Below are 21835 nucleotides of genomic sequence, written 5' to 3' on the forward strand. Positions count from 1 at the left end.
GCCGCAGGCCTCGTGTCGGTCTCCGTGCCCCCCCAGCTCAGGGTCAGGACCCAGGACAGCTCAGTCTACGCCAGATTCAGCACCTTGGTCAGCGAGGGCCGCACTTGGCCACTAGGGAATGTCGAGCTGAGCCGCCTGCTGCTGCATGAATTCATGGTGCTGTATTACGAGGCTTCAGCCTCTGCATTGGCCTGTATGTACATGTCCTGAGCTGCTACTGGTGTTTTGTATCTCCTTTTTCTTCCATCTCTCACACCACCACACGATGTGTTTAGTTTGGTTTTGTTTGGCTGCAGTTATGACTTTAGGATCATTTGTTGGATTTCCACGTGAGTTTCTTTGATCACCTTTAGGCGGCAGCTGCAGTCGGGCAGGAGTCATAAATGCAAACAAAATGTTTGCCAAAGTAATAAGACCACAAGCTGAACTGGCTGATATTGTGTCTTTTACATCCTACCTACCTTTAGAAATGATCAGTGTTTTCATGATATGCTAAAAGACTTTGAACACGAACAATAACACACAGTTCACACAACAATAGCCCCTCCAGTTGAGGACACAGCAACTCTAATATCAGGGAATTCAAATAGACCACAAGTTTTGTTTTTTGTTTTTTTTTTTACTTCCCTACAGGCTATCTATGTGTGATCACATACAATTACTCGATAGAAAATAGACTTCCCTTGTGGCTGTTTGACCTGCTAATGTACCAACCCGCACGCTCAGTCTTGTTGCAACACTGCAGTCATCTGAAGTCATCCTGAAGTTCAGATGAGTGGGCGGAGTTTGTGGTTTCTATGTTACCTTTATACCTTTATATCTTTTTTTCTTTCCAGTTGGAGTGTTCTCCAGCCGAAATATAATGAGACAAGTATGGAGATTAATTTTCTGATATGTTGACAGCAACAGTTCCCTCATGGGGGCTCGTGTTCTGGGCTTCTGCCACTACATGGCTCAGAGTTTAGTCATGAGAAACTTTTGTGTTGCCACATCAAAACTAATGACATAGAAATGTGTCTACATGTTCTGAGTTACTTATCCACCACCAACTTGACTTTAGTAGCCTACTTTCTTTTTTTAATTTGCTGACTTCAACAGCAACATCAGCATGTGAAAATTGTATCAACATGTTCTGTTCAATCCCATTTACAGTCATTTTCAACTGCTTCCCCTTCAAGGCAGTGGGTGGTGCTGGAGCCAATTCTACCTAAATGCAATGTTTATTTTATTTTTTGTTTAAACCCATAATTAATTTCATATATATAGTGAAATAATCAGGACCACTTTGAACTGCACTGCATTTCGTTTCATTGCTCCAGGTATATATATATTTTTTAATACATGTCACATATAGACCACTAATGAAAGTCCTTTTCTCTATGCTTTTACCCAAAATGATGCCATCTAGTAGCTCGGTGTAGTTGGAAGACAGAGGGTGAAGCTGGGCAGCCGGACAGATTGTGCTCTTCAAGCTGCTGCTGATAGGCTGATAGGAAAAGGTTGTGTTAGTGATCTATCCGAGAAATCCATATAGTACTTTTATATTAGTAAATCTAACAAGCAAGCGCAGTTTACTAGAAACAAATCTTTTCTAGGCCAAGTCCTCTCAGTTTGGAGGAGATGGGCATCAGAAAGGCCTCAGTTTAAAGACGTGAATCCCCCAGTCTGTGTCACTGACACGGAGTTCAAGTAAAACACAACTGAAATGATCCCGCAGTGAGCAGGTCGCGTTTCCTTCTTTGGTTTTAAGGACAACTTGGTCATCCAGGAAATTCACCGGACCTGGTCCAAGAAGGAAGATGATCAACTGTGAAATCCGGTAAGTATTAATGACGGGAATTGATGATCAAACTGTGTTTGGGTTTTTTTGTGTTTTTTTTTTTTTTTTTTTTTTTTTTTTTTGTGGCATCATTGAATAAGGTCGTGGAAGACATCTATGACGTCAGTGGGTTATTCCCCACTGAATGGGACTTTGGTGCTTTAGCTCACCCCCACCTCCGCTCTCTGCCGCCTACTTTCACTTCACGGGCCTCGGCGGGGGGAGGAGGGGTAAACTCATGTTGAGCATTAGGTAACTTTCATTGAGCGTCTGTGGACATTAACTGAGCGGCAGCAGCTCCTTCAGCAGTCAGAAGTTCCTCCAAACTGAGAGCTCAATGGCCAAATACAAGCCGTGGCTGGTGTGCTGCTTCACCCTGCTGACTGTGGTTTGCGCCGTGGCGTTCATCTGCCTGTGCATCACCGCTCTCACGGACGGAGGATGTCCCAGCGGCGGCTTCAGGAGGGCGGCCGTGGCTGCAGACTCCGAGCTGTGCTCCGACATCGGCAGGTAAGGAGGGGGAGACTTACAACACCCCCCGTTTTTCTGAGTTCACAGGAAAACTACTCATTGTGGGGTCAGTGCTCGAAGCTCCTCTGGGTGAGATTAAAAAAAAAAAAGAAAAAGCTGAAGTGAGCAAAGGGATAAGCAGTTTAAGAGATTTGGGAGGCTCAGTTTGAAGAATGGATTCAATACCTGCAGGACTCTGCACGGGCAAGTCGTTCATTCCCTTCACGGCCTGTTGATTTGTTTTCAAATCTCCTTGGATGCTTTTGGAGAAGAAAAATCGGTTTTCCAAGAGAGCTGGTTCCCTGATGGCCGCTTATTGATTAACTTGATCCTGATCCTTGTAGTTCAAAATAAAGGGAACTGGGTGACGTTATCTTTTCTCCGCTTTGTGCCAGAACTGGCACCAAAGTCTCCTGCTTTTGTTTTCATTGGCAGGGAGTATATAATGTCTCTTTCTTTCTTTGCCTCTGCCAAGGATCTTTTAGGAGTTCATCTCCCAGTTCACTGCAGAGCTTCATCAGGTTTCAGTAATGCAGAGACATACTGAGGTGACACTGAGTCAAATATGCTGGTGCTGTTCATTCTCTGTACTGAAAGACAATGAGAGTAGAGCAATACATCTGACAATGTTTCTTAAATGTGATTATAGTTTTACAAAGACTTTCCTGTTAAACCCAAAACTTTTTGGAAGTCTGTTAAGCAAAATCATTGAAGTTCACCATCACTCAGCTATTTATTTGAGAGTAGACACTGAAATATCTCAAAGGATGCTATTGAACTTAATTGAAAATACTGATCATCAGTATCATAAGTACAAATGGACCAAAGCTTGGTTTTATGCTGTATCAGTTTTCCTTCCACAATCTGACACCAACAAGTCTGACACTGTTTTGTTGGATATTTTTATGCATGCAAAAACATGCAAACATGAAAATTAGCATCAGTTTCTATTTCCTAAGTATGAATGTAGACTGGATTTTTGCCTTGCTGGTAACTTAATTAACTTGTAGCCTCCCCTGAGCGAAGACATAAACTTATAACCAGCCACCTGCGTGCACAGGCTTACATTAAATGACTTTAATTAGATCCTTCCACTTAAATTGTGGTCAGATTTTTCCTCTCTGTAATTTTTGTACCCCCATCCCCCTTAAAAGTTCAGTTTTTCAGTCAGCCTGACCCACACAGGGCCAAAACATTCCTGAAACTGCATTCTCTTGTTGCCCAGGAAATACATCGGATCCTTTGCCAATTTCCAAGTGAAAGACTCGTTCAGGTTTTTTTCAGAAGCTTTCAGACATCTCGTCTCTTTTTTTTTGAGTAGTATAGTTAAGATGGATGACCTTTTATAAGTCGAGCTTTTAAAAGTAGGTTTGACCTCCTGGGGGCTTTGCTGAATTTAGCTTCAAGCAACAGTACATGGTCTAAACTTGGCTTTGAGCCATGCACTGAACCCTGAGATTAATTATGTCATGCATAGATTAGAAATTTGTGTTTCTATCAGGGACCAAAAGTGTGGGGTGAACTCACATGGTGAGTGAATGATCCATAAATCCGGTAAAAATGGATTTTTCAGGAGCATGCTGGAACAGGGAGGATCGGCAGTAGATGGCACCATTGCAGCTCTTCTGTGCACTTCAGTGGTGAATCCTCAGAGCATGGGCATTGGAGGAGGGTCAATATTCACTATAAAAGATAAAAAAGGTGGGTCTTCATTTTGGTTCATTTGATTTAGTTTTTATTTTTTAGTTTCCTTTTAGTTTTCATTTCTTGTCAAAAAAAAAAATAAATATATATATATATATATATATATATATATTTATTTATTAGGCCAATTTATTCAAATTTAATTTAATTTAGTCTAGTCTAATCAAATTTTTATTCTAATTTATTCTTAGGCAACATTAAAGTGTACAACTTCAGGGAAGTCGTCCCACGGTCATTCAACCCTGACTTGTTGAAAGAATGTCCAACAAAGTTTGCTTTTTCCAAAGGTAGGTGGATAAAACAGACTTTCTCCCCACATTTCCTTACTTTGTCATTGCAGCTTAAAACTGTCTGAAGTTTTTGTTACTGGTTTATCATATTTTCTTTTCCCCACCCATACATTGTAGGCAGCCAGTGGATCGGAGTTCCTGGAGAGCTGCGTGGCTATGAAGCAGTACACAAGCAGTATGGGAAGCTTCCTTGGGCTAAGCTGTTTGAGCCAACAATTAGTCTGGCAAGGGAGGGAATCCCCCTGCCAGAATATCTGGGAGACCTCCTGAATCGCCATGTAGTGAAAAAGTCTATGGAAGGGTCAACTCTCTGGTACAGTTTCTCACCTCCTCTCTCCAGTAACTGGAAGTTTGTAAAGGTTTCCAAAAAAGATTTCTTTTGTGTGTGACTTAGGGAATATCTGTTTTAGCAACAGGAACTCCGTGAGGGTTAAAGTAAAAAAACTAAGAGCCGGTGACACTCACTGGGTCAACTGGAGCCCTTTGCTCCTGGAGCAAAGGGGTCTGTTCAGGATGTGTCATTGCATAATATTTTAGCTTGGATGACTTGCTTGTGGAAAAATTAAATGGAATGCTTCAGTGGATCGGTAACATTGTGGGAGCAGGGTTCACCGTCTCTACTCAACTTCACTCAATGTGTCTTTTTGCAAAGGCAACATTTATATGATTTTAGTAGGATTCAGGATAGGCTATACTCATTCATTCATTCAGATTCTATAGAAAATCTGATTTATTTATTTTTTTTAAACTATTATTCATTGACATGAATATTTCATTCAAGCTAGTTAATTTGATATATTATGAATTGCAAGAATCAAATGCTAATTTTTCTCATCAATGGGCCAAATGAGAAGGTACGGTGTCAGTATCTCTCATTTGATTTCTTAGTTCTTCTAGCCTGTTCTTTGACACTGATACTTTTTTTCCAGTTCCCTGCAGATCATCTGCAACAAAAACAAAACTGTTCTGAGTTCAGGCGACATCCTGAAGTTTCCTAAACTTGCTGAAACCATGGAAACCATTGCAGAACAAGGGGCAGATGCCTTTTACACTGGCAAGATTGGACATGATTTAATCCAAGACATACAAGAAGCAGGTAGGTACAATGATAACATGCTTCTGGCCAGGACACATGCCAGTGTGGATTGGAGTAGACAGAAAAAAAGAATTGTATGAAAAGGTAAGTTTGGCTGCAGGTAACCTGACTGCATTTTTATTCACTGTGTTAATGCTTTAGGTGGGACATTGAGCATGGCAGATCTGAAGTCCTTCCAGGTTCGGGTGGTGGATGCATGGACAGTCCCTCTCGGAAACATTCAAATGTACATCGCACCACCTCCTGCTGGGGGCGCCCTGCTTGCCTTCATTCTCGGACTACTGAAAGGTCTCATTCACTTTGTGTTAACTTTTTCACAAACCCTGTGAACTGATCATCAGCTGTAGCTGGATTAAACTTTAGCATGTAATCATGTACTGTGAATTATGAAAAGGAAGGGGGAAAAAAAGCAAAAGGCCATTGAACAAAAAAGCCATAACATGCCTTTTTTTTTTTCTCTGCAGAGTTTTCTATGAGTCCAGACTTCCAGCATGGTGATCGGAAGACTCAGATGTACCACCATTACTTAGAAGCGGTTAAATTTGCAAATGGACAAAAGAGGAACATCAATGATCCTGTCTTCAACAACAGACGGGTTGGGATTTCTGCTACTGGATATTACTCAGTGAATGTTTAAGAATCCTTCTGCTAATTGTTTTGGATTTATGATCCCTTCTTTTTTTGTACAGTAGCTCCATTTAGTAAATTGGCAACTTCTTGCTGACAAATTTGCTATGTCAATATTTTCAGGTGGTAATATGCCACTTTTTTGTTTCATTTAATAAAATATAAATCAATGTAGGTTTAGAAACACCAACAACAAAAGTCAAACACCTGGGAGACAAGTAAAATGTCAGCTGATAGGATTGATATAATTCTCTTTTATACAGATAATCCCAGTTTTAGCAGTTAAATGCCAATTACAAATTAACGCACCACACCTTGTTTGTGTAATTTGTATAAAACTAATTGCAAAAAGTATGAAAGCAACAGTTCAGACTGTTCCAGACTGTGGCGTGTTGCTCTGTGTGTGCATTATTTTGTCTGTTTCCAGCAGCATGTAGGATGTTTCACAGTTGTCTCATCGTGATCCTTTTTTCTAGAGTGCAGATCATTTGATTGATCCTTCCTTTACCAAACACATCAGAGGACTGATTTCGTCAACCCGAACCTTTAACAATTCCTATTACAACAATATCAAGCCAACGTCTGACCAAATGGGAACAACACATGTGTCCGTCCTCGATGAAGATGGACTGGTAGTGTCTGCCACCAGCACCATAAACCAACTGTGAGCAGGAGGACTCCTTGAATAGAAGATTTGTACATCAGTGTCTTCTTATAGAAAATTACCAAATGAGATCATCTCCATCCCATTAACTGTGTTGTGCTTTGTTCTATAGATTTGGAGGATCCGTTTACTCTCAAAGAACAGGCATCATCCTCAACAATCAGCTGGCTGACTTTTGTGGGAGAGCAGACACACTGAGGGCAGGTAAAGTCACAGACATGAAAACGTCCTTTCAAGCCAAGCTAAATGAAAATGAATAGACATTTAGTCTTCTTCCAGTCTCATTCAGAGTCTAATTGTTGTCTTAGGTGAACAGCCTCCCTCCTCAATGACTCCAGTCATACTGGAGTCAAAGTCTGGAAGCATCCTTGTGATTGGTGGATCAGGAGGAAGCTTGATCACCTCAGCAGTGGCCTTGGTAAACTAATCGAACCCTCGGTGTATACTTGTGTGTCTAATCTCTATTTGTGTGCTTAAATGGTTCTCTTTTTCTCTTGCAGTCTATAATAAATCACCTGTGGCTTGGGATGAATCTTGAAGATGCCATAGCTGCTCCTATAATTTTTGTTGATGCAAATAACAATGTGAACTTTGAGCCTGGTTTTAACAAGGTGAAGTATTCCTATTTTCATCCCCACTGTTCATTAATATTCAGTAGTCTGTGACAGTCTGTCTGAGGAATAACATTTCAATTTGGGTCCATTCATTCTGATGGATATTATTATGACATAATCACACAAAGTTATTTAATGTGTCTGAATTCAATTCTGAAACCTCAAGTAGATAAAGATAAGTGTTATTAATAACCTTAATTTGTGTGTGTTTCCTCAGTCTTTGGAAAATAGTCTCATTGGTCTGGGACACAAACGTGGAGGTTGGGAGTACTTCCTCAATGTAGTCAATGCTGTAGAGAAGGAGAAAGGTTGCATTGTTGCTGTCTCTGACAAAAGGAAAAGGGGAAAGTCATCTGGATACTGAGCACACAAACCTTCAGGACACAATCCCATCCGTCCAAAATCTGCCCCGAAGACTGACTGAGCCTTCAGCCTTAAGAACTACAGTATGAATGTGCCACGTTCCTGTCAACAAAATGTGAGTAATTTGGAAATTTGGATCTTTCCTCATAAAAGAAACAGACAACTTCCAACCTTAAAGAATAATTCTAGTACATTAAAGCTGAGCTCTCTTGCTCATGTTTTTTTTTTTTTTTTTTTTTTGATCAATTAGAGAAAATTGTTATCCACCAAAGTTATTGTGGAGCTGCTGGAATTTGGAAATAAACCAAAAGTTTCACCAACTTTCCAGACAAATCAAAAGCATTCACATTTTCATTTACTACTATCAGTATGCATGTAATTACACAGCATGGATATAAATACAGAACTTTTCCAGGTGGAGTCATACTCAAACGTTTGGAGGCACTTTTTTATTAATTTGAACAAATCTCAAAGCCTGACCTGAACTTAGATATTTCTATGCCAGAATTTGGGTAATGTGTAACCTTAATCTGTGGATAATTTCTTTAAAACAACATGCCTTTTCTGAGCTTGTTTGAGGCTCGTGGGAACCTGCACTGATCCCAGCAGTTAACGTTTAACTCACTCATGGTCACTCCACACACTGTGCACTCATTTCCAGTCAAACCAGTTGTCACACTCAAAACCACACTGACGTTTTTTAACTTGATGTAGCCTAATGCACAACTAGCATGCCATCCAGCTGCTAATCTTACTGTTGAGATGTGCTTTTACAAGGATTACATACATCCCAGTCATGAAAGCCAACTCATAATAGAGCAACAAAAACAAACCTGTCGAAATACTAAATCTGTAAATATTTGTGGATGTTTGGTTTTTTCTGACTCATGTATGTGTAATTATTATAAGACCTGTTTACTGTAAATGATTCATGTAGCTCTTTTACTAGCTATACATCCTGACTGAACATTTTTGTAGGCTGTCAGCAGCCCAGACTGGGAATTTTCACTGTGAAATTTTTCCTGAATGTGAAACAGCCTTATTTGGAGCCTAAGAAGTATTGTGATATTTCTTTAAGGCTGAGGAAATGCTATTATACTTTAAATAGCCCTACCTGTAGATTCTCAAGGAACAAAATTATTCTAAAAAAATATATGTGCATGTTTTTGTTTTTGTCATTTCTTTACATTATCGATATGCCAGTTTATTTTCTCTCTGTTTCAATGTCAGAATGATTTGTAAATAATATCTTTCTTTCTTTTTTTTTTAGCTGATAACTGTGAACATATGTGCTGTCACAATAAAATTAAATCCAAAACAAAGCCAGTGTCTTTCAGCAGCCATAGTACATTATCGTGTTATTTAAATCCAAACGCCTACAATGCCCCTTTCACAGCGAGCTGCGACATTTTAAATGTTTATCCCTTGTTGTTGGTAATAGCGGGACCAGCATTAATCTACTTCACATTTTTCTGTTTGCCTTATTTCACAGCAGCACAGTAAGAAAAGATACAGTAATGAGACACATCTCACTGGAGAGACCTATGAATTAGTAATGATTCCTTAAGTGGTTTCCGCTCAGTTTTCTTTCGAGCCGCTAGATGTGAGTTATGAGAACGTGCAAATTTTAGCCTGTGTGAAGCACCGCTGTTTTTGTTGTACAACTAACGGGTTACTGCGGATAAGCTGTGGCTTCATAGGCTCAGTGTCTTCATCTTGCCGTCTTTGTTTAGGTGACATCCATTTAAAGTGAGCGTCATTATAAGTATGCAGAAAAAGTATTTCCAGCAATTTCATTCCAAGCAGAGGCTGCTGAATAATCCTGTGATGATTCTTTTAACTTCTGGCATCAGAACACTTTCAGTCACAATGTCTCTTGATGAAGCGAACTATCTCAGCGGTAGTTACTAGATGCATTTTGTATGTGTGCATCATTATTTGAAACCATCATGATGCCGTCCAAGGCAGTGGGAGGAATTAAAACCACTTAGATCCTGATGCGCACAGAGACGGGAGATTTTTTTCATGCCTAGCAGCTGAGTAAATTGGCCTGTCTGTGTTGCGTAACTCTGAAGTTCATTATAACCATGTAGCAGTGAGACCACGTTTAATTGGGCCTTCAAGGAAAACTGCAGTCTTGACTATTCAGTTTTCTCCATCTCTTTAAAAGTGGTTGTAACTATGCGATGCAGAACAACTGAAGATAGCCAATTCACATGGACTATTCTGTAATATGAACATATAGCAACTCAGTTTGAATATGGTTGGGGACTTTTTTTTTATGTCATCTCTTTCCTCCCCATTTTTCAGATTTTATTGGCTGTTAAACAAATATTAAGGTTGCCCCATGACATGTTTTAAACTTTTAAAAATCAACATCAGATTGACATAATAAAACAGCAACTATATTTACTACCAGTCAAAAGTTTGGACGCACTTTCCTATTCATTCGAATGAGAAAGTGTGTCCGAACATTTCACTGCTAGTGTATTTCCATTAGCTTGTATTTGGCAGCGGGTGGCACAGTGTCAGGTGTCATGCAAATGCAAACACTCTCTCTTCTGACAAGGTATCAGTGACCAGTGAAGGATTGACGCTTGTCAAAGTGCCCCAGGAAACATGCACATTCATAAACTCTCCACCGACACATTGACACAACTATTTTATTTAAAGAACACACATATTAACTTAGTTTATCTATGGACAAGTTGCTTGGGCATTCATTAGGAGTTTAGGATTTGTCAGGTTATACACAAGCAGGTATACCTGAATATGATTGTTACTAATTAGTCTAATCACCCAAATCAGCCCTTTGCTGCAAAGAGCACGAAAAAGGCATTTTAGTTGCATGCCTTTATAAATTCCTCCAATTATATAACACATTTACATCCCAGCTGAGAAAAGAAGAGCCCTGAATCCCAGTGGTGACAGCTGTAATGCTTTTATGAGGTCATTACAGGGCATTGCACTCTGCGTTGTGGGAAATGACAGTAAATCATTAAGTATGTGCTGCAGGACTGTTTGTCCCTGAGGTGTTAGACAGTGGTCCTTTATTTTAACAACAGTTATGGCCCTGTTGGCTGTCACCTCACATTAACAGTCCCTGTGAAATTTGCTATTTTTAATGACTGAAAGAGGATGTTTCATTTTTATGTTTGCGTTGTTGTTGGTTTTTGTTTTGTTTAGTTTGCTTGTTTTTCTTTTTTATTCTGTTTTGTTTTTGGGTTTTTTTATTTTTTTGCTTTTTTTTTATTTATTTATTTTTTTTTTACTAGTTTGGTTGTTAGTTGTTACTGCTTAAGTCACATATTACATCTTAGTTGGTCAGCAAGAGGAACATCCTTACACAGTTAATGATCTGAAAAATCATAGATGCAGTGCAAACAATACTTTTTCACCACCACCACCTTGGGCAATGAGTTCAATGTCTACAGGTACTTCACTTTTCTTATGTCAGTTTCAGATGTGCTGACACTAAAATCCAGCAGAAACAACAATCTGCTATCAAGGTCATACCAAACAATGGGTGTGTTTTCTCTTATCTGAATTGCATTTTATGAATAAGTGAATATTATTCTGTCTTACTAAGAGAACTGATAACTGGTGCCAAAGTCAGGTGACGGTATTTTCTGTTCCTTCATTGAGTCTGTAATCTCTGCGCTGCTATGGAGTCAAGGTTCATGCAGCTACAGTCTCTTGGCATAATCAGAGGTGTGTTTATGACCTCAGTACCCTGCAGCGTACGCCCACTTGCGAGGATCCGACTGAGCAAGGAGGCCGTAATCATACCGAACCACTGCCTGCACCACAGCTCCTGTTGTTTCCAGGAACTTTGTCTCATGATTCTTTGAAGCCAAACCATCCAGGATATTCTATAAACAGGAGCATAAATGAAGACACACAGATTAAAAAAAGGGAAAGTAAGAATATATACTTATGGGGAAATGAATTTGAACAATCCGTTAATAAAACATAGATTACTTTTTTTAAAAACTAAGCTCATTACATCACCTCATATTTAGGTGATGTAAGTCAAATGAGGACCTTTCTTAGTGAACAAAAAAATCACAGAAAACATTTGTCATGTACTGCGTGATGCACAATCAATAGTATACAATGAAGTTTTTAATTAAGTTTAAAATTACGTGCATTTTGTTGCATTTTGACAGATACACACAAAAACTCATGCTTAGTTTGATGGGAACAAAGCTAATATCTTAATTATTGTTTTGGGGGCAGGTAATGATTCCAATCGATCCGTGTGCTCAAGGTTTCATTTTCAAGCCGGAAAAAGCAATACCAGAATTCACTGTCCCAGCAACAAAATAAAGCATATATTCCTAATTGGATGGTATTACCATTCAAAGTCAGACTAAAATGCTGTAGAGGCTGTAATTAAATGACCGTATTCCCTGTGTTTACACTTCAGTTTCGTCCAGGCCATATATACAGTATAGTCTCAACTATCAGGAGTTACAGCACAGCTCTACTGTGCAGAAGGAGTTGGGTCTTTATAGCGTCTCTTCACCTGAGCAGCAGTAGGAGCTGATTAGATACAGTAAGCTGTTTTGCATGAATTGTACTGTGATAAGCAAACTGTAAAAAGCAGCTCGAAAAGCCTACATTCTAAAACTAATCAGTCAGTAATTGCCTTTATTTTGTGAGCAGAGTTATTCATATGTACTAATGCATGCTTATTTTTAGCCAGACCACAAATTAGACTATTAGCATTGCAGGGCTGAAGTATTTTCCTTTCATTGTTACATAAAACACGTCCCTGAAGGTAAATATAATAAACAATGTTTCAGTCGTGACTCAGGTGTAGAGGCTCTGTGGTTGCAAGGTTTTTGTTTGAAGGATTGTCTCCCTATACCCGTTAGAAGTCGAATATATATCAGTATTATTTGCTGTTTGGGACACTCACTTTGTCAAAGTCAGGCTCAGCTTCTGTAGTGTTGGGACTCAGCTGGTTGTGTAACCTTGGGTCTGACACTGCTTTCTTCAGATCATAGTCGAAGAAGAGCGCATTCAGGATGACCTGCAAAACAGCAAAGAGCTGTATTAAACAGAGGTACAGTGCGCTGATTAACACAATGCAACAGCAGCTGGATCAGCTTCTGCTTCTGGCTTTTGTCTTACCTGAGCAATAGATGTAGTGATTTTTGTCCCTCCTGAACCGCCTACCACCATCTTAACTTTGCCATTCTTATCAAAGAGGATGGTTGGACACATAGATGACATCGGCCTTTTCCCTTTTAGTAGAATTGAATAGTAACATCAATAAAAAATACAAAGTATATGTTTTGAAAGAACATTCCCACGAGACTGTTCCGTTAACAGATTTTCACTGTCATGTATCGTTGGTAAAACTTACAAGCAGCTCTTTTGTCCTGTATCCTTATAAATATTCTGTATTTGGAATTTTAGATCCATTTTTTATTGAATTTAGATCTGGTGTCACTGAAGATTTTTTCTGTCAGGTTAGGGTTAACAAATCTGTATTAACATTGCATGACATTGTATGACAATCCAAATGGGGTATTTCATTTGATTTACTTTATGCTCTTAAGCTCCTTTCTGAAAGAAATATTCCTGAAGCCTATTGCCAATATTCTGACCTCTGTTTGATCTCTAATCAGTTTATTGCTGAAAAACCAATCCATTTGATAGCTTCACTGTTTCCGAGGACCATTATGAACGGTCCAGTGTGCGCGTTTGTGTCTGTGTGCTCATACATGTGTTGGTCTTAATCTAACCTGGCCTGATGAAGTTGTTTGGTGAAGGGGGCACCCCAAAGCCATTTGTGATAAGCGGGGAGCTGAAGTCGTCCATCTCATTGTTGAGAATGATCCCAGTTGATCTTGACAGGACTTTGGAGCCCAAACTTCAGAAAGACAATAACCATTAAGACGTGACGGGGAATAGGCCAAGTTTTGAATTGCTATTGATCGTAGCTAGTTAAGAAGGCGTACTATAGGTTGATGGTGCTGGTGGCAGCCACAGCACTTCCATCCTCTGCTACCACAGAGATGTGTGACGTCCCGTGGTTTTCAGGCAGGTAAAACTCCGGCTCATAGTAGTCCATGTGATGTGTGGTGTTATCTGTAATCTTTCTACGGAGCTCACTGGCGTAGAAAGTTGATGTCATATTCTGGATGAGCTTTAATGGAGAAAATAGGACATAAAGTCGATTGATTTTTCTTGAAACACCTTAAACATACTAGTTTTTTGCCAGGAGCTAAATGTGAATACAGGTATAGACCATACAGTTAGTTTCTTCAAAAATTACATTTATATACCACTAATTTACCAAACATTTGGAAAGTGTCTCATTTATTTTACAAAATGATTGAGGCCACACCTGATGGGTTTAAGTAAAGACTAGGTTTTTGTTGCATATTAAAAAGATGAGAAAGCTTAACAAAATGCTTTAATCACAGTAAAAGGCAGCAACTATGTTTATCTATGTCTTATTCAACTATTGGTGTTGCATCACAATGTTATTTGTTGGACACAAACATGCCAATTTAATCTTTTTGGTTTTTTAGGCTAGTTATGTTCTTGTAAGAACGATAAAAAAAAATTTAAGTGGCTATGCGACGCATAGTGCAGCAAATTAAAAAAGAAAAGAGTGTGAAAGACTCAAAGTCCCTCTAAAACATCTGAAAGGTTCCCCAGAAATTAAAATCATCCTTGAATGAGTTTTAAATCATGACCTTACATTTGTAATGTTGAGGAACTTTGGATCTCCAAGTAAGGTCCTCTTCGCATATGCAAAACGGAAGGTTTCCACTATGCGGTGGTAGGTAAGGATCTTTTTCTCAGTGTTTGCCATGCTATCTGAGGTGAAGTTGTACCCTGTAGAAAACACAACAGTCGTCAGTAACTTTAGAGCCCAGCTTCATTTATCTGTCTGTCTGGCTGTTCAGGTACAGAGGGAGACAGCTAAAACAGACTCAACCCTGTTCATGTGTTTTTATTCAGTCCAAAAGCTGCCGTGACCAAACTTTGAGTCTCAGCCCGACCTGACAGCCACAAAGGGAAAACCGGGAGAAAGGCTCAGGCAACCAGAGAATTTTAGGTTTGATGGCTTTCAGATGTCAGACAGAGACAGGAGTCATAGTAAATTAGCAGGATGAAAGTTTTTGAGCAGTGGAATGGGAGTCAATCTTCCACCACTCAACTGTGTCCAATTAGAGGTAAATTGTTGAGATTAGTGTGTTATGTGAGGCAGGGGTCTGCAGTGAGTGGGTGGTCAATCAGAGCGACGGGAAGGTTCGGGGAGATGGATCACTTTAGAAGGAAGTTTCTCATCTAATCCTCCGAGTCAGAAACTGTCACTGTACTGAAAAGTTCCTGAGCTGGCATGGACAGCTTGGATTTTCTGCAGTCAGTATAGCAGCTGGTTAAATCGGACAGATGATGTGTTCACAGAAAAAACTGTGTTTTGCTAAAATTATGAGGCACTATATTGTTTCTCTGTGTCATAAAGATTATTCATTAGTGTGTTTTATGATCTGTCATGGCGTCATGGAGCCTCACCAGCAGAATATCATGGTCAGAGCAGCCTAAAGCCACAGTGCTTTGAGCTAAATACATCATCCGGATGCTACCACGCTGACGATGACTGAATCTTAGCATCTTTATATTTTCATTGCACAACAGCACAAGATGAAAACTCCAGGGATCACCAGAGTGATTACCAAAATGATCACTCCTGTGGTGCATAGATGTACTATTGGATATATTATAAAAAATCTGCCCAGTAGTCAGTTAGTCAGTCTGAGCAACAAAATGTATCCAGCAATACAGTAGATGAGAGGTCAGAGCATCACCAAAGAAACACTGAATAGCTTTAACAAAATGGTGGCATGCTGGTTGTTCTCCATTTAAAAAAAAAAAAAAAAAAAAAAAGGATTGGCAAAGTCAATGTGCTTCATCTTCTTAGACAATGAATGCAAAACATCAGAGACAGATGAATACATGTGAACATGACGTTTCCATGTATGGATCTTAAATACTAGGTAGGTTGGGGAAAGATTATAATCCCAGTTTAAAGACAAAAACGATGTTCTCACTTTCTGCTATTTGGTTTGAACACAAGGGATTGCACTTGACTATTTAGGTTCAACTATTTAGGTCAATGTCATTTCACGTAATAGAACAAAAGGCAATACTATTTAATTTTTAGCAATGTTTGTATCTGACAATATGAAGCCTGTATATTGGGTATTATTGCAAAACTGTTTTTGTTTACAGCCTCGGTGACATCTGCTGTTGTCATAATAGGTAAAATAGTGCTTCACAGCAAAGAGTAGATTTATGAGGAAATTTGCACGCTACAGCAGCAAGAAACATACAAGAAAAATAGAGACACAATATAAACAAGATCATGTAAAAGGAAATTTGAGCTATACAATATAAATAATAAATATATAGAATGAGATATACTGTATTTCTAATAGTGCTATAGTATTTACTGTACAGTAGATCAACCTGCTGCTCACGGAGGAGTCCTCCTTTTTGGGTCCTTGCCAAAGTGAAGGCAGCTCACACTAAAGCACATTCTCTCCCACTCTGGATGTTTTTTTTTTTGTTTGTTTGTTTGTTTTATGGACAAAGCATCCAAGCTTACCGTTCAAGATGTTTAATATCAGTGAGAGCACAGGGCCACTTGCGGGGGCATTGGGAACAGCCAAAGTGTACTCCCCCACATTCACCCTTAAAGGATTCTCATCCAAGACAGTCTTATAATCCTTCAGATCCTCCATTGTGATGATACCGCCTAAACATGGATTGACAAACATGGTGAAAGCACATTTCTACAGAAATGGAAATACAAATCCTCACCGTGGAAATTAGATGTGCAGAAGGAGGCACATGTTATATCCTGAAGTCCTTGCAGCAAATGACTTTTAGTGATATTGCCACGTACAACTAAAGAGGATGATGGCAATAATGTCCTTTTGCTTTGTGGGCACACAAAGATGATTTGATCTGAGCAAATATCTGCTGTGATTGTGAAAAGAAGCCTAGAGTAAAAAGATGAATCAATCTGGCCACTTTTTCACTATACCTCACAAAAGAGGGAACACGCTTTAGCTTTATTCACAGCAGGATTAAATTCAACTGAACAGCTCTTCTATAAATACTGTCAAACATGACGATCATCCATAGAATATGGAGTATGAGATTATATGAACAGTATTGATTTGAAACAGAAGAAAAAAAGTACCTGCAGCCTGAATATCTGTAACAAGGTTCTGAGCCAATGGACCCTCATAGAAAGCATCCGGACCCTCTTCTGCTATTTTCCTATAGGTTTTTGCAAGTTCAGGAAATCTAATAGTTTCATTTTCTTTTAGGACGTCACCATTTTTCGCACAAAACACCTCACTGAAAGTGAAAATGATCGATTGGTGAGAAGCAATGTTTTAAAACACCTCCAAAACAAGCAAGAACTATGATTTATGATTCCAGACACTTGGTAGACATGTCTTGTTGATGCCCCTCACCATAGAGCATGGTCCTTAATGATGGTCTCTTTATGGCGAGACAGTGCAGAGGCAAGTGCCCTTCCCAAAGGAAAACCATTTTCTGCAAGACGAATGCTCGGTTGGAACAAATCCCTCCAAGGAAGTTTGCCATGTCGCCTGTGTGCAACCTCGTACCCTCGAATCTCCCCCGGCACAGCAATAGACAAACCTCCTACCAACCACAGAAACCAGGGAAAAGGAGCTTTACGTTATTGTTTCATGAGATGGTCACACATTATTTTAAAGCGCTGCAATCTCTGCCCTAAACATTCCCTTTATTTCCTCAATTAAAGTGAACTTTCCTTGAGTCTTGAGTTAGAGTCTACACACTTGAACATCCCTCTTTTGTCTGTCACAAGGTCACTTGACTTCTTGATCACAACTTCCCTTTCTTACATTACCTTTCTGGGATAAATCTGTACTGTTTCCAAACATGTTCTCTGTGGCATTGCGTGGAGCAGTCTCCCTGGCATCGATGGTCTCAACTTTACCTGCACATAGGCCACAAGTAAGGAAATACATTTGAGATAGTGGAAGAGTTCCTAAGCAGAGGACTCTTTGGTTGACATATATGTGAGGGAGCACCAGTTGCTGCATTGTAGATGGTGAAGAAGAGTCCTCCTCCGATTCCCATACTGTGAGCGTTCATGAGACCGACACACAGTAAAGCAGCAATAGTGGCATCCACTGCAGAGCCCCCACTCCTCAGTATGTCTCTGAGGTGAAACAGACAAACACATGGAGGAAAGAAGTGGAGGATTTAGGTCCAATCATTATGTATTTACATACATAAAAACATGAATGGGTGTAGATATGGCTACCTATGAAAGATATGTTAAAGTGGTTGTATATATTTAGTATTTTTTTCTGTTCACAGTGAGCTCTCACCTGCCAACATCTGAACACGGTCCAGCATCTGCTGCCACAGCTGCCTTCAGGTACCTTTGTCCACTTGGTCGCTTCCTTTCTCCCACACCGAAGTAGACACCCACAAAAGTGGCAACTGATGCCAACAGCAGCATTGTCAGGGATGCAATAATTATCTTCTTGACCATTTTTATAGCTGAGGAGCAATGGGTAAGTTATTTAATTTCCCTTTGACTGAAAAAAAAACAAAACATGATTAATTTAAAATGTATAAAACATATAGCACTGTTGAACATATTACATCTATTTAGCCATGTTGGAAAAATAATCTTGAGTAAAGATTTCCACATTCTTGTTGAGGGAATTGATATACGCCTGATATGAACCGTACAAACTCCATATTATTGCATATGTGGCAAAAAGAGTATTTCACAACAAGGACTGACTTCCTGTCCGGGAGGAAGCCTTAAACCAGCTGGACCTGTGTGTAGTATGCAGTACCTCTGAAAAACCTCTGGACTAAAAAACACACTGAAAAATACCAACAAGCTGTACTTACTCAAGAACTTTTAAAAATGTTTTCAGGTCTACTGAAGGTAATCCTAATGTCAAATTGGACAAAATGTCAGAAAATTGCAGTCACCTCAACACCAACAGCTCAAAATCACCCAGTGATGGTTCCAAGAAACTAGAAATCTGTAACTCAGTTAACCAAGACTGGGAGTGTTACAGATAGAGAGAAATAAGACTTTACTTAGTTCTGAACTTCTAAAACCTAATCTTAACCCTAACCCTAACCCTGTGTACAAATAAGGACTCCAGAAGACAAAAATTAAGCTTTCACTTCAACATCCCTGTCAAACTCACCAAATAAAGGTCAACATTCTCCCGCTTTGTAACTGAACCAAACTAACTGAGCTGTTTTTGAACAATGTAGTCCACAAAGCTGTCTGAGTCAAATCAAACTGTTATATTACATGATCTTAGTGTGAGAGACTTATTGTTTCATCCTCGCTCTGCTTTCTGCAGCCAATTTAACCAAAACGAAAAAGCCTGCAGTATTTTAGTTTAATAATACCTCCGGACTTTAAAGCCGACTGTCTTGCAGATCCTTTGGTCTGTCAGTGGATTGAAATCACATTATGTAACAGGCGAGTGAATTGAATCTATTAAATACTGCAGGAGTTCCTTTGGCACATAATCACAAATTTATCACCTGGCTTTACTTTAAAATCAAAACTTATTTTCAAAACTGACCTGCCAATTTAAAGTTAAAACACCAAGTTCTACCTTAAAAGAACATAGAACATTGAGAAGTCTGATTTTTGCATTTCAGGTGACATTTACTCAGAGACTCAATGTTTGTGATTAATCTTTCCAAACAATTTTAATACTTTTCTATCTTACCTTGGATTCTCCTGGAGGCCTCTTCAAAGGGCTGTTCATGAAGTGTGAGCGAAATGTGCTGCAGCTGATAGGTTTTATGCCGTCCAGGTCATTAAACTTTAACCCATCCCACCACGAGAACACTGAATAGTGTGGGTAGAAGATAATTCACACCTAAAGACAAAATTAACAGCCAGAGAGGGCATTTGAATCATCACTTCAATTACTAGCCATCTGTATTCTATCATCAAATAATTTTCTTAAGCTACCATGGCACAATTGCATGAACTTTAAACTCAGCAGAAATAACATTCTGAATAAAGAGTCTTATCTTATTGATTCTCCGCTGATTCTTAAAGCTGTGACAAAAATTTGTAGCTGTAGTTGTATTTTGTAATGATTCATTTCAATTAACTGACTTATGACTCTAGGTAGTCAATGAAAATGATAAAGGGCCTGACTTCACAGATCTAATGCATCACAGCCCAAGCATAGATATTGGTTTTTGAAAGAATGCGCACAAAACCTTTGATATTGTAAATTTTAAATAAAGTGCCTCCTCACCAAGAGATTCAAGGCTTTCGGGGCTGTCGGGAGAAGATCACATCTGCCATGAGGGGAGGGAAGAAGCAACAAAGACACAAACTGCAGGGGAACAGTGTGTGAAGGGGTGCAGAGCTGGATGAGTAGGGTTAGTTAAATAATCAGTCAGACCAATAGGTGCAGGGCAGAAAGGACAGGACAGATGCCTCGCTAAACTCTAATATGGGATTTCCAGCCCAATTATTGGAGGTAGTACAAACCCTAAACCACTGATTGAATTCCCTTTCGAATTGATGCTGATGTTTCCAGACTGCACCGCCCCCCAAAAACCTCTGCCAAACAGGTTGGCAGAAAAAAACAACAAAGTCCGTAAAAAATTGATTTTTTTAAAGATCCAGATGGCCTGAAGGTGCTCAAAGAGGATCTGTGCATTTTCAATTAGTCCTGAGAGCCAACTTTGAATTTGTTTCCTTATCATAAAGCTGGTCAGGTTATAGGTTACTCAGAGTAAAGGAGCGTATTTATTTAAAAAAAAAAAAAAAGTGATGTCATGGCCTTACATATATTCATACAAAATTGTTCCACTTCCAAAATAAGACACTATTTGTGTATTATTGTACAATTTTAGCATTCAAAAGCCAAAATGTTGTGGCAACACTTGTGGACAGTGTTACCGCCGTCCAAGGAGCTACCATAAATGCACTCTCTCTTTCATTCATTTGGTCCATGAATTGGACATTTCCAGCTGTGCTAACTCTAACAGCTAATGTTTGTGTTTTCACAGCTGTGGCTCTTTAGCTGTACTAAATATCCATAGTTAGCGACAAAGCTCTGTTTCAAACAGAAACTTGTGGAATTGTGTGGCCTGTGAGAAAACTGTGCTCTTATCTGGGCAGCTGCAACCCGAAAAATGGTTTAACCATCACATAGTTTTATTTAAATGAAGAATTGATGGCTCTTTTTTATTTATTTATTTTTATCTATTTCAGAAGAGCATCGCAGCTAAAGCTCATGACTCAGACACTGCCTGACTGGCTGCAGCTGACAAATTTTAACTTGATAAAAGATTATATACAGAATATAAAACAATGCACATGGATTAATGAATCATTGCATAAACCAAATCTTGACCTCAGCAGCTAACTCTGCTCTGGACTGTTTTCTTCTTGATTCAGAAAATGCCAAATAAAACATTTCCGCTGTTCTTTATTTCTTGTGAATAATGCATAAAAGTCTACTCGCACAACTGACAAAGCAGCTTTTGTTTGGCTTATTCATTCTCCTTTTTGAAAACCCAGTCACTTTGGGAATATACAGGACATATGACAAAGGCTGATTGTATGCGACACACCCATCCGTGCGGTGATGGTGAGACATCGAACAGCTGGAATTATTAATCACTTTCTATGCTAGAGGCATAAGGAGGATAATTCTGGCTTCAGGCTGGATGTTGTACGTGCACACAGTTTACGTCCAACCACAAAGAATAAGGAATAAGAGACAGTCATCCTAAGTTATTCTCACTTAGGGTCTATGACTCACACCAAATGTCTCTGGCTGTGAGCTCACAGTTCACCAAAGTCCCTTCCTGCTGCCGTTAGCAGTGATGATACTGTCGTAGCATAGAGCCGCATGCAGAGTGGAGTAACATTTATCGTGGTGCTCCACACACTCCAAACATTATGCTCATGAGAACAGACTTAGAAACTTGCTGCAAACCAGAAAAACTTTAAGGCAAGCATGAAGGGGACACACCAGGTGGTGAAGGACTGCTTTAGTACTCTGTTCTCCGGCACACACACACACACACCTCCGT

The 21835-nt window shown here is 39.4% G+C and overlaps 2 protein-coding genes across 2 annotated transcripts; one reads left to right on the plus strand and one right to left on the minus strand.

Moving 5' to 3' along the window:
* Nucleotides 1–2024: 2024 nt before the first annotated feature.
* Nucleotides 2025–8987, plus strand: ggt5b (gamma-glutamyltransferase 5b). Its single transcript, XM_029515746.1, has 12 exons — nucleotides 2025–2329; nucleotides 3903–4030; nucleotides 4225–4320; nucleotides 4441–4636; nucleotides 5253–5419; nucleotides 5561–5707; nucleotides 5884–6014; nucleotides 6523–6710; nucleotides 6823–6914; nucleotides 7019–7128; nucleotides 7211–7321; nucleotides 7542–8987. Exons 1-12 carry the CDS (start codon nucleotides 2157–2159, stop codon nucleotides 7686–7688), a joined length of 1686 nt encoding a protein of 561 aa, XP_029371606.1. The 5' UTR covers nucleotides 2025–2156; the 3' UTR covers nucleotides 7689–8987.
* Nucleotides 8988–11412: 2425 nt separating this feature from the next.
* On the minus strand, nucleotides 11413–18278 carry ggt1b (gamma-glutamyltransferase 1b). The gene is made up of 12 exons (XM_029516217.1): nucleotides 18112–18278; nucleotides 17809–17939; nucleotides 17625–17714; nucleotides 17203–17395; nucleotides 16923–17083; nucleotides 16323–16472; nucleotides 14409–14545; nucleotides 13660–13847; nucleotides 13444–13571; nucleotides 12827–12939; nucleotides 12612–12725; nucleotides 11413–11559 (listed from the first exon to the last, which is right to left on the minus strand). Exons 1-12 carry the CDS (start codon nucleotides 18276–18278, stop codon nucleotides 11413–11415), a joined length of 1719 nt encoding a protein of 572 aa, XP_029372077.1.
* Nucleotides 18279–21835: the final 3557 nt, after the last annotated feature.

Source organism: Echeneis naucrates, chromosome 12 (genome assembly GCF_900963305.1).
Source record: "Echeneis naucrates chromosome 12, fEcheNa1.1, whole genome shotgun sequence".
Classification (NCBI taxonomy): Eukaryota; Metazoa; Chordata; class Actinopteri; order Carangiformes; family Echeneidae; genus Echeneis; species Echeneis naucrates.

What these genes read in the sequence shown, in the direction of transcription:
- ggt5b (XM_029515746.1), top strand. Translation starts at nt 2,157, where the DNA reads ATGGCCAAATACAAGCCGTGGCTGGTGTGCTGCTTCACCCTGCTGACT. An exon ending in CTGTGCTCCGACATCGGCAG is followed by an intron (nt 2,330 to 3,902) that starts GTAAGGAGGGGG and finishes TGGATTTTTCAG; the next exon opens with GAGCATGCTGGAACAGGGAG. An exon ending in TCACCTCAGCAGTGGCCTTG is followed by an intron (nt 7,129 to 7,210) that starts GTAAACTAATCG and finishes TTTCTCTTGCAG; the next exon opens with TCTATAATAAATCACCTGTG.
- ggt1b (XM_029516217.1), bottom strand. Translation starts at nt 18,278, where the DNA reads ATGGTCAAGAAGATAATTATTGCATCCCTGACAATGCTGCTGTTGGCA. An exon ending in AGTTCCTCAACATTACAAAT is followed by an intron (nt 13,848 to 14,408) that starts GTAAGGTCATGA and finishes TCTCCATTAAAG; the next exon opens with CTCATCCAGAATATGACATC. An exon ending in AAACAACTTCATCAGGCCAG is followed by an intron (nt 12,940 to 13,443) that starts GTTAGATTAAGA and finishes TTCTACTAAAAG; the next exon opens with GGAAAAGGCCGATGTCATCT.